Source organism: Medicago truncatula, chromosome 5, assembly GCF_003473485.1.
Source record: "Medicago truncatula cultivar Jemalong A17 chromosome 5, MtrunA17r5.0-ANR, whole genome shotgun sequence".
In the NCBI taxonomy this organism is placed as follows: Eukaryota; Viridiplantae; Streptophyta; class Magnoliopsida; order Fabales; family Fabaceae; genus Medicago; species Medicago truncatula.
This window is the reverse complement of record NC_053046.1, coordinates 24729936-24741075: the sequence shown is the minus strand read 5'-3', so window position 1 is coordinate 24741075 and position 11140 is coordinate 24729936. Positions and strand designations below refer to the sequence as shown.

At 33.6% G+C, this 11140-nt stretch overlaps 1 protein-coding gene and 1 long non-coding RNA gene across 2 annotated transcripts; one reads left to right on the top strand and one right to left on the bottom strand.

Annotated features, from left to right (window-relative positions):
* Window positions 1–3698: 3698 nt before the first annotated feature.
* On the bottom strand, window positions 3699–5574 carry LOC11442134 (uncharacterized). Its single transcript, XR_003012176.2, has 2 exons — window positions 5189–5574; window positions 3699–3929 (listed from the first exon to the last, which is right to left on the bottom strand). It is a non-coding gene; the product is annotated as an uncharacterized lncRNA (long non-coding RNA).
* Window positions 5575–6813: 1239 nt separating this feature from the next.
* LOC11435592 (G-type lectin S-receptor-like serine/threonine-protein kinase At4g27290) lies at window positions 6814–10851 on the top strand. The gene is made up of 7 exons (XM_013598489.3): window positions 6814–8110; window positions 8677–8793; window positions 9313–9470; window positions 9559–9769; window positions 9879–10116; window positions 10197–10347; window positions 10420–10851. Exons 1-7 carry the CDS (start codon window positions 6841–6843, stop codon window positions 10723–10725), a joined length of 2451 nt encoding a protein of 816 aa, XP_013453943.1. The 5' UTR covers window positions 6814–6840; the 3' UTR covers window positions 10726–10851.
* Window positions 10852–11140: the final 289 nt, after the last annotated feature.

Below are 11140 nucleotides of genomic sequence, written 5' to 3'. Positions count from 1 at the left end.
TGTTTGTGGTTTTTATTTTTTGTTTTTATTTTTATTTTTTATGAGGTGTGTTTTCCATAATCTAAAATTTTATTCATAAAAAAACGACTTTAATATACAAATATGTAAATCTATACCATTTTAATAATTAAATCAATGATTTTGACTTATGGTTAAAAAATCTATCCCAGTTTTGAAGACAATTAATCTATATCTATCTAACACCAACACAATTTAGGTTAACAGGTATCCAAATTAAATGTGTGCTAGCCTCACGCGCAAATGTCGATTAATTATGTTTTTATTAAGTCATGCTTATTAAGATTAAATGAGAAATCTAATAAGGTTTAACAGACATACAATTTATGTTTTTTAAGATTAAATGATCGGAAAGCAGGTCTGGAAGTTGATAAGCAACCCGGATTCTTTGATCACTAAATTACTCAAAGCTAAATATTTTCCACATAGTGATTATTTTAGTGCTTCTTTAGGACACAACCCAAGTTATGTCTGGAGAAGCTTGTGGTCTGTAAGAGATTATCTTAAGCATGGTTTAAAGTGGAGTATTGGAACGGGAGAAACCATTTCAGTGTGGAATCAACCGTGGCTAAAAGATCCGCTTTGTGTTCAGCCTGTTACAGAAGTGCAGATCATGTGGGATGCTCTCACTGTTGGTCATCTTTTCAAGCCAAACACAAAGGAGTGGAATGAGAATTTTATCCGGTATGTGTTTAATGCTGAAACATCGAATCAGATTCTACAAACTCCCCTTTTACAATCAGTTCAGGTGGATAAAGCAACTTGGAGATTTGAAAAGAATGGCTTGTACTCGGTGCGCAGCGCATATAGAGAGATTATCAATAGAAACGATGTTCTGCTCCAGCATAGGGTTCCAGGGAAATGGAATATAATTTGGAACCTTAAACTCCCACCGAAGATTAAGAATTTTTTGTGGCGTGTATGTCGAAATTGCTTACCAACTCGTATGCGGTTGATCACAAAAGGAGTTAAGTGCCCCCCAACTTGTGCCATATGCAACAATCATGAGGAAGATGGGATACATCTGTTTTTTGCGTGTAGTAAGAGTGTTGGGTGTTGGCAGCGACTGGGTTTTTGGCTTTCAATTCAGCAGATTTGGTCTCATACCGCCTCTTGTGCTGATATAATTTTTTCTTTACTCCAACAGTTCGACATCGCTCAACAATAGATTTTTGCGGTTACCCTTTGAAGCTTATGGAAACACAGGAACAATAAAGTGTGGAATAATACCGTAGAAACAACAGAGCAGATTGGTGACCGAGCGGTGGCTTTCCTAAATAGTTGGAAGGCCGCGCAAGAGACAAGGATTCGAAGCTCACTAGCAAACCCGCATTTCGACATAAGTAAGTGGTCAAAACCAAGTGTTGGGAGATTCAAGTGCAATGTTGATGCTGCCTTTTCTGCTTCTCTCCATAGAGTAGGCTTTGGAGCTTGCATTCGAGATGCAAATGGAAATCATGTTATAAGCCGTACTGAGTGTTTCACACCTTTACTTGATGTGGAAATGGGAGAAGCTATAGGACTCCTACATGCTATGCGATGGGCGAAAGACCTAAATTTAGTAAATATGGATTTCGAAACGGACTCAAAAGTGGTGGCAGAGAATATCTATAAGGGGGATGGTGTCTCAGATTTCATGGCCATAATACACGATTGTAGACATCTATTAATGACTGATTTAGCGAACTCTGATGTGAAGTTCATTAGGAGACAAGCCAATAGTGTTGCCCATAATCTAGCTAGGGAAGCACTAAATCATGCTAGTTTCCATTATCATCTTAATATTCCACATTGTATTCATACTTTGATTAATAATGAAAAGCTATAAGCTTGTTTCCGTCAAAAAAAAAAGAAAAAAATTAATGATCTAGGGGGACATGCTATTATGCAAAGGCCAGAGTTCAAACTCCGGATTCTCCACTTATTCACTTCAAGGGAGAAATACTTTGTCACTAGACTACTCAACAAAAAAATAATATTAAACCTATGTGTTTATTATTTAAATTATTAAATAACTTTTATAAAATAATAATATAATAAATTAACTATTAGATAATGTTATACTATGTCATTAATCACATTGAATTAAATGCAAACAAGAACAATTTAAAGTAAAAGATACCTTAAAAACATATTGATGTAACAAAAAAATTCTCCCCCTCCCTTCGATGCTTTTATGTAATTTCTTTACCAATTGTTCACAAATCCTAACAATTTTAGTTTCAATTTTATGTTGATGTAACATCGTAGAGAAAGGGTTTTTGTACATGAGAGGGGAAATTGTAAAATTGGGTGAATCGATAAAATTGAATTGATATTTTTTGTGTTTGTGTGGAAACAGTTATGTATGAAATGGAATATATAATTTAATTTGATTTATTTTAATAAAACTGGAATATGTAAGCAAAACAAGGATTTGGGTTTAAAATTGTAGCTAGTGAGCGTGAATTAATGAAGGGGGAGGTAGCTTATTTTTATTTTCTCCAAGTGATGCTTGGTTGTAGAAATATGGAGATGATACGAATCGAAAACTTGGAGATGATATGAAGGGAAAGTGACGAAACTTGAAGCAACAACTTTTCCAAAAACAAAGGATATGTTGGAGGAAGAAGGAAAGACAAACAACATGATGAAGTGGTGGAAGAGGATTTTGTTTCTCGTCTGAGGAAAGAAGATGGAGTGGAAAGAGTGGAGGAAGTGGTGGTGGTTTTGGACTTGTGGTGAATAGTTGAGTTAGTGTTTTGAGTTGGTTTCTCTCTCTACTTGGAGAACCGGTTTAGAGGTGAAAAGAGAAAAAATAAGTGATGATGTGGCTTCAATAGATGAGAGTGTGTCCGAAGAGAATGTTAGAGGGTGTGACTCTAGCATTTCTCATATTATATTACTTAAATTTAACAAGATGTATGGTTAATGATGAAATTGGTGTAGTTATTTGGTGGGTTAATTATTAATGTCGTTTATATTGTTGATGTATCTATCTATATATATTTTGGTGAGACAATAAACCTTGTGGTGATGATTATTGGTGCTGTTTTGATGTTTTCTATTAATGATGAGTCTTCATGCATCATAACTTAATTTGGATTCTAGTGATGATTCTAATGATGTGTATGCTCAGTAACATAATAATGACATACAAATTTGGTGAGTAGAAACAGTACCACATGCATATAGGTGATATAGTTTATTTGCATCTTACATGACGATGTTTTGAAATTTGTCGATGTTGTAAATTATGTGTGAGAGTGTTGATGTTAATGTTGACAACTTAATGTTGTTATTGATTTATGTTGTTCATGCGCACTAATCATATGTTTTTAAATTGCATTCTCACCCCTTGTTGTTGTTGTGTGTTTGCGGTGTCTGTCCTTGTGAGGTACAGATACTTAGAACAAGAAGCTCTAGTTGCGGGACGATTAGAAGATGGTGATGGAAACTTTTCTTTGATCATTATTATATTAGTGAAATCTATATAGTAGAATTGCATGTCTCATCTATAACATTAGGGCTCAGGGTTTATCGTTTGATTTATGTTTCTTGAAGTTTAAAGTTTTGGAAGTTTTATTTATTTTACCTTTGTGTCGAGGACTTAATTGTTTCATATGAATTTGATGAATTATACCGCTATTGAATTATGATTTTTGGTTTTAGAAAACTGTGAAATGAGTATGTGTAGCACCTTTTAATTAAATATATTCTTTTATTTAATAATTCAAATTCGGGTCTTAAAGTGTTACATGACACTACCCGTCGCAAAAGAAAATTCCCAGCAGCACCAATTGGGAAGCAAGTCTCTAACGGCTGCGGTTATGGTGCATAAGGAAATCCTTATGCACCTTGCATAAATCCAGAAATAGTTTCTGTGAGTTGTATTCCAAAACCATTAGATGTACCTAATGGTTTCCAGCACCCTGCATAAATCATAGTACAATTTAGAATGTCAAGATTATAAATATAATTTTAGTTTTGGTGTTTAATTCTCCAATTTGTACAATTTTACTAAAGAACATGTACAGGTAGGAATGACAATGGGGCGGGGTGGGGACGGGTTTTACCTTCCCCGTCCCTATACCCAATTCTCATATACTTACTCGTTACCCTACCCATACCCAATGGGGATGAGAAATTGAATCCCATCCCCGTTTCCGACGGGTTCGGGTATCCCCGCCCCATCCCCGTCCTCGCATTGAATAATTTTTTTAATAAAAAATAGAAGTTTTTTTGCATCCCCAAGAGCAACGTTGTAATACATTATCCAACAATAAGCTCACTTTCACATTTGTTAGACAAAATGATATAGTTGATCCTTTAAATATCAATGGTAGTTTTTATTAACATGACAATTATCAAACAAAATAACATTACATATCAACATAAAATAATTTTTTACATTTGGGACGGGTTTGGGTATGGGTTCGGGGTGGGTACCTCTATACCCGTTAGTCGTCCCATACCCGTATTTTGAGATCGGGGAAACCCATACCCATACCCAAACCCAGTTAAAACGGGAAAATTCCGTCAAATTGGGTTTGGTTCGGGCGGGTAACCACGGGTATGGGTTTTGTTGCCATGTTAGTACAGGTACAGAAACAGGGCAGAAACCTTTACTCAACTTACAACATGAATTTCTCATACTTTACTCAATGAAATTCAACGATTCTTGAGCCTTTTATGTAAGTATTTTTTGTCTACTTTACAAAGATTCAAGTTTCACTCTCAAATGATCTATGTATAAAAATCTATGATCAATTTACTAACAGGGTAGCCAAGCTGCAAATTGCAGAATTTTCAATCTATTCTTTCTTTAACTTACTCAATTGATTCTACATCTACTTTCTTAATCTATAGAGTATTACTATGATACAATGGTATAACAGTGTTATTCGCAAATAATATTAACTTTAACATCCTTGCCAAATTTAATCAAATGCATTTCTACAAATTTTTTTAGCACTTTCACACATATTATACTTTGAGCAATTCTTATCATTTCAGTCCGACAGAAAACATATAGAAACATAGAAAATCAAGTAATAACAATAAAATAAAAAATCAATGCATTCATTTGGGGGAATTTTTAATCATGCAAAATAACCTAATTTTTTTATGTTATCTCACTCAATTTCATAAAATCAAACTCAAGGGTAGTACTACACTAACAGGAACTCACATGTTTTGAGTTGATTCCCTTGAAAAGCTCCAAGCTCCTATCAGACCCCAATCTTCTGCTTAAGTTGAAAATTCACTTTCTTGCATCTAACACCACAATTAACACATATGCAATCCCAATTATGAGCTTAACCAAAACTTTCAAATCTTCTTATGGTTGATGGTGGTTGAGTTTAAAAAGAGGAGGAATGAGGGAAAAAGAGTTGGCTGGAGATTTGATTTGATACCTATGACATGATTTTAATCTTGCATGTTTGAAGTTTGAGCAAAAATTGAAGCTTGATGAAGATTAGAGAAGAGAAAGAGAGAGCCGTGAGTGAGAAATGGGAGGGAGGAAGGGGAGTAATGTTCTCTGATTTGTTGTGGGGAAAAGAAAAAATGAGGAAAATAAAATGGGAGAGAAATGTAAGTGTAATCAACCAATTAGTAAATTATCAAAATACCCCTCCTGAGGGCAAAATTGGAAAATCAATAGACATCTATTTTTATATTAGTATATAGATATTCATTAGATATTATAGTTTATTATGGAAATAAATTTAAAGACAAGGATTGTTTTAAGCCTACTATATATCTTGTTGTATCACTATGAGAAATTTGCATTTTTTTTGCGGACAAATATCAATATGAATTCCTGAGGCTTTTTTTTTTTGCACAACCAATCTTATGAGAAAGGGAGCTTGGTAATTCGAAGTTCCGCAAGTTAAGCATAGTTTCGTTTGTTTCACTAGCGAATTGAATTCGGTCTTTGGTGGACCTTTAAGCCCAATTACTTGGTCAAACAATGAGGCTTTTGTTGTGGTCTTCATTACTCAAAAGGAAAATTGATCTTTTCCCTTTCAGTTTTTCTCGTTCCCACCTCGATTTTCCAAAATTAACCCATCCCTCATTCCCGCGTGAGTTAACATGCGCTGGTACCTCGTGGAAGTTAGATGTAGCAACGTCCTTTTTAAAGCAGAGACAACCGTTCATTTCTTCCATTTCACAAATCCCAATCTCTAAAACTCTCTCAAATCATCCAACACCAAATTTCTTCAAATTCTAATCAGCCACCACCCTAATAACAAGTAAGTTTTCATTTTTTTTTAAACTCGGTATCCGATCCAAGAATCGACTAATCCGAGGGGACCAATCCCACCGCCCACTTGCGGGGGCCCCGTTTAAATATATCAAGCATAATACATAGTTGATGATATTTAGCAAAATACAAGGATTTTTTTTCTTGACAACAGCAAAATACAAGGATATATATGTGATGACTAAGTAAAAGATATTTTTGTACGTCTAAATAAAATATACTTGATGTATCTATAATGAATGAAATAATATGAGTTTATGTTTGTCAAAAAACATTAGTTTAAATTCCCTTGACCAGTCACATATTTATGAAATTATTTGTTGCTTCCACACTGTTTTTGAAAAATTATTCATGTAATGTAATGCAAAATTAATCACTCCCTTAATCTCACAAGTTTTAATTGAATTATTTATAAGCAACCCGTTTTGTCTTCTATCCCATTGAATTCACGTGTATATTAAAATATGAGATGTCAATGGTCTTAAAAAAATGGACAACTTGTTATCTTGATGGAGACATAAGCAAGCAGCCTATTAGTTCACTGCATTTGTCTTCGTTTACACCCTAAACACAAAATGATCACTATTTTTACCATGCTTGTATCTTTACTATCTCAAATTTCATATGCAACTGATACCATCACCCAGCCTACGTCGATTCGGGATGGCAGCAGTTTGATTTCTAAAGATGGAAGCTTTGAGTTGGGTTTTTTCAGTCCAGGTAGTTCATCAAACCGCTATGTCGGACTTTGGTACAAAAATATTCCAGTTAGAAGAGTGGTTTGGGTTCTCAACCGTGATAATCCGATCAAAGACGACTCCAGCAAGTTGACCATAAGCCAAGATGGAAATCTCATGCTTCTCAATCAAAATGAGTCTTTAGTCTGGTGGTCCACAAACATATCAACCAATGCCTCAAATCGTGTTGTGCAGCTTTTGGACAACGGTAATTTAGTTCTTAAAGATGTGATAAACAGCGACAATGGAGAAAGTTTTTTGTGGCAAGGCTTTGACTATCCCTGTGATACGTTGTTACCGGGAATGAAGATTGGAATCGACAAAAGAACAGGTCTTAATAGGCATCTCACTGCATGGAAAAATTGGGAGGATCCATCTTCCGGAGACTTAAAAAATGTTGTGGAATTTACCAGCAATCCTGAAGGCATATTTTGGAAGGGTTCAACAAAATACTATAGGACGGGACCATTGATCGGGGCTGAGTCCAGGGGATCAGTCGGATTGAGAGATAATCCAATATATGGTTTTGAATATTCCGTCAATGAAAACGAAGTGTATTATATGTTCATACTCAAGAATGCTTCTCTCATCTCTGCAGGGGTTCTAAACCAAACTCTTTCTGTTCGTCAACGCCTCCTTTGGATACCTGAATCGAGAACATGGAATGTTTATCAATCGCTGCCAATAGATAATTGCGATGTTTATAATGTTTGTGGAGCAAATGGATATTGCATCATTGAAGGATCGCAAACATGTCGATGTTTAGATGGATTTAAACCAAAATCACTTGAACTGTGGAATAGCTTGGACTGGAAACAAGGATGCGTGCGCAACGGAAATTGGAGTTGTGGGGTCAAAAATAGGGACGGATTTCGTAAATTTATTGGAATGAAATTTCCAGATACAACAAATTCTTGGATTAATGCAAACATGACACTTGATGAATGCAAAGTCAAATGCATAAATAATTGCTCTTGCACAGCATATACATCCTTAGACCCAGTTGGAGCAGGAAAGGGTTGCTCTATCTGGTTAGGTGATCTTATTGATTTAAGAATTTCACAAGACGGACAAGACCTATACGTTCGAATGGATTCGGCATATATTGGTAAAGATTTTAAAACTATTTATATATGTTTGGATGAGGTAATAGGAAAGAATTTTGAATTCTAGTCATTTCAAATGATTCAATTGAATCGAATTGTATTCAAATGATTTTGTATACAAATTTTCATTGTTAGCAATTTGGGCTACTTTGACAAATTTTTAAAAAAATTGGTCAAATTGAAAAATAGGAACCAATTTGAGGAGTCAATTTGTAATATTTGAGTGATCAATTTGCAATTTAAAAAAATTGTAGTGGCCAATTTGCAGTATTTTAAATATTATAGGAGTCAATTAGAAAATTTTGAAAAATATTGAGACAAACTTTGCAAAATTTGAAAAAATTTAAGGACTAAATTTGAAATTCTACTAATTTAATTTGGAAAACATCCTTCTTAAATTGTCGTCATTTTAAAAATTCTACATTTTAATCATCCAAATAATAAAATTCATTTAAAAGAGTTTGAGTTACCTCAAAAAATTACATTACGTCTTACCTTTGAACATTATCCCATCCAATTTAATTGGGAATAACAATTTCTTATTTACACTGTTAACTCATAAATGCAGATGCGAATCATGGTCCTGGAAAAAAGTTTATATTGCCAGTTTCAATCACACTTTCAATGGTTCTTGTGATTTTATTCGCATTCTCCTACTTTTGCATATACAAGGGGAAGTGTAAAGGTAGTTTACAAAGCTTTTATATTTCAAACGATACAATTTTTTAATTTATTTGGATATGCACCAAAGTAACATACTCCATGGGAATTGGATTTAGTGCTTGACGTAGTAACATACTCCAAGATTGATTAACTGTGTTATAATTGATGTGTAATCTGAACCGTTTGATGTCAAGTAAATGATCAGGATTAATTACTTTCACGCATGTATTTCTACAACAGTAAATCCAGATCCATACTACGCAAAATTTCAGTGTTGTTGGTCTTCTAGCACACCATCATAGTTAATCCACTTGATTTGGTCTGGTGGTGTTGACTTGAGACTATGAAATGTGCTCCTCTTTAAAATCTCGTTCAATGTGGAAAAAAAAAAGTTTCCTATTCGAACACTAGGCCACAATTTTTTAGTTGTGTACTAGGTCGGTCTGTGTAGTTGAAAGTTAAAAATGTTTTAGTGGTTCATTTAAATTTGAAATATGAAAATATATATTAATTGAAATTTATTTCATTTGATTTATAAAAGTGATAATAGACAAAATCATGATGATAAAAGAGAAAGATGAAGATGGACATGATGATTTTGAGCTTCCTATATTTGAACTAGCTACAGTACTCAAGGCGACCAATAACTTCTCAAATGATAATAAACTTGGTGAAGGTGGTTTTGGACCGGTATACAAGGTAAATTTTCATCATGTGTAAAAGTAATACAAAAAGAAACTAATGAATTACGTTATTGATCTCTTTCTTTCTCAACTATGAAAATTAGGGTACATTGCAAGATGGACAAGTAATTGCAGTTAAAAGACTTTCGAAAAATTCAGTACAAGGATCAATAGAATTTAAAAATGAAGTCATATTGTGCGCTAAATTGCAACATCGAAATCTTGTTAAGGTTATTGGTTGTTGCATTGAAGGAGACGAGAAAATGTTACTCTACGAGTACATGCCGAATAGAAGTCTCGATTTATTCATATTTGGTTAGTGACTTTTGTAAATGTCTGATATTTATGATAATGTAGTGATTTGTTTATAAGGACGTTTCTGAAAGGAATAATGACTAATAAACTCACATGACCATCTTGACAGATCCAGTTCAAAGTAGGTTCTTAGATTGGCCTGTGCGCTTCAACATGTTGAATGCAATTGCTCGAGGACTTCTTTATCTTCATCAAGATTCTATATTAAGAATCATACATAGGGATCTAAAGGCAAGCAATATTTTAGTAGACAATGATATGAATCCAAAGATTTCAGATTTTGGCATGGCTAGAATGTGTGGAGGGGATCAAATTGAAGGGAAGACTAGTAGAATAGTCGGGACATAGTAAGTATGTTATGTGATGATAAGTTTTTATATGATTAAAGTAATCGTCAAACTAACTATAGTTTGAATTTTTTTTCCAGTGGTTACATGGCACCTGAATATGTTATTCATAGATTATTCTCTATAAAATCAGATGTATTTAGCTTTGGCGTCCTATTGCTCGAAATCATAAGCGGAAGAAGAAATAGGGCACTTACCTATCATGAACATGATCACAATCTTATTTGGCATGTAAGTACCACAAAAAACAAAGACTTTCTTTGAATAAAGTATTGGATAAAAATTTATCAAATTTTGTTGTAGGCTTGGAGATTGTGGAGAGAGGACATTCCACATGAACTGATTGATGAATGTTTAAGAGATTCATGTATTTTACATGAAGCATTACGTTGTATTCAAGTTGGTCTTTTATGTGTGCAACATGTTCCTAATGATAGGCCAAATATGACAACTGTGGTTATGATGTTGGGTAGTGAAATTACCTTACCTCAACCAAAAGAACCTGGTTTCTTAAATCAAAGAGTCTCAATTGAAGAAACATCATCTTCTTCAAGAGAAGAAATACCTTCAATCAATGGTATAACTATCTCACGATTAAATGCCAGATAGATGAATTAGTAGTATATTTTAAATATTGTTGCAAGATTGTGAAATATAGTTTTAAACATGAATATTCATAAGTTATTGTAGTTTGTTATAGAAAAGTATGAATATATTTTCTAATTTTTATATAAATGTAATGACAAGCTTATGTTAAGGTTTAAGTAATGTTAAATCCTTGTAAATACTGCAAAAATAAATAAATAAATAAATAAATCGGTCCCTCTTTACCCTTTTTTCCTTGTAAATATCAACAACGTTAGATATCTTTTTTAATTCTTTATGTCAAAGTTGTAATTAAATTTTTTGATAGGATAGACAGAAATACAAATCACCAATTTCTTGTATCCGATATACAAAGTTAGTTACATGTTAGTTAGATTAGTTAGGAGTTAGTCTAATTTTCTATATATACCACAATGGC

Coding starts and splice junctions, on each gene's coding strand:
- LOC11435592 (XM_013598489.3), top strand. CDS start 6,841: ATGATCACTATTTTTACCATGCTTGTATCTTTACTATCTCAAATTTCA. Junction 9,471..9,558: donor GTTTTGGACCGGTATACAAG/GTAAATTTTCAT, acceptor TATGAAAATTAG/GGTACATTGCAAGATGGACA. Junction 9,770..9,878: donor TCTCGATTTATTCATATTTG/GTTAGTGACTTT, acceptor CCATCTTGACAG/ATCCAGTTCAAAGTAGGTTC.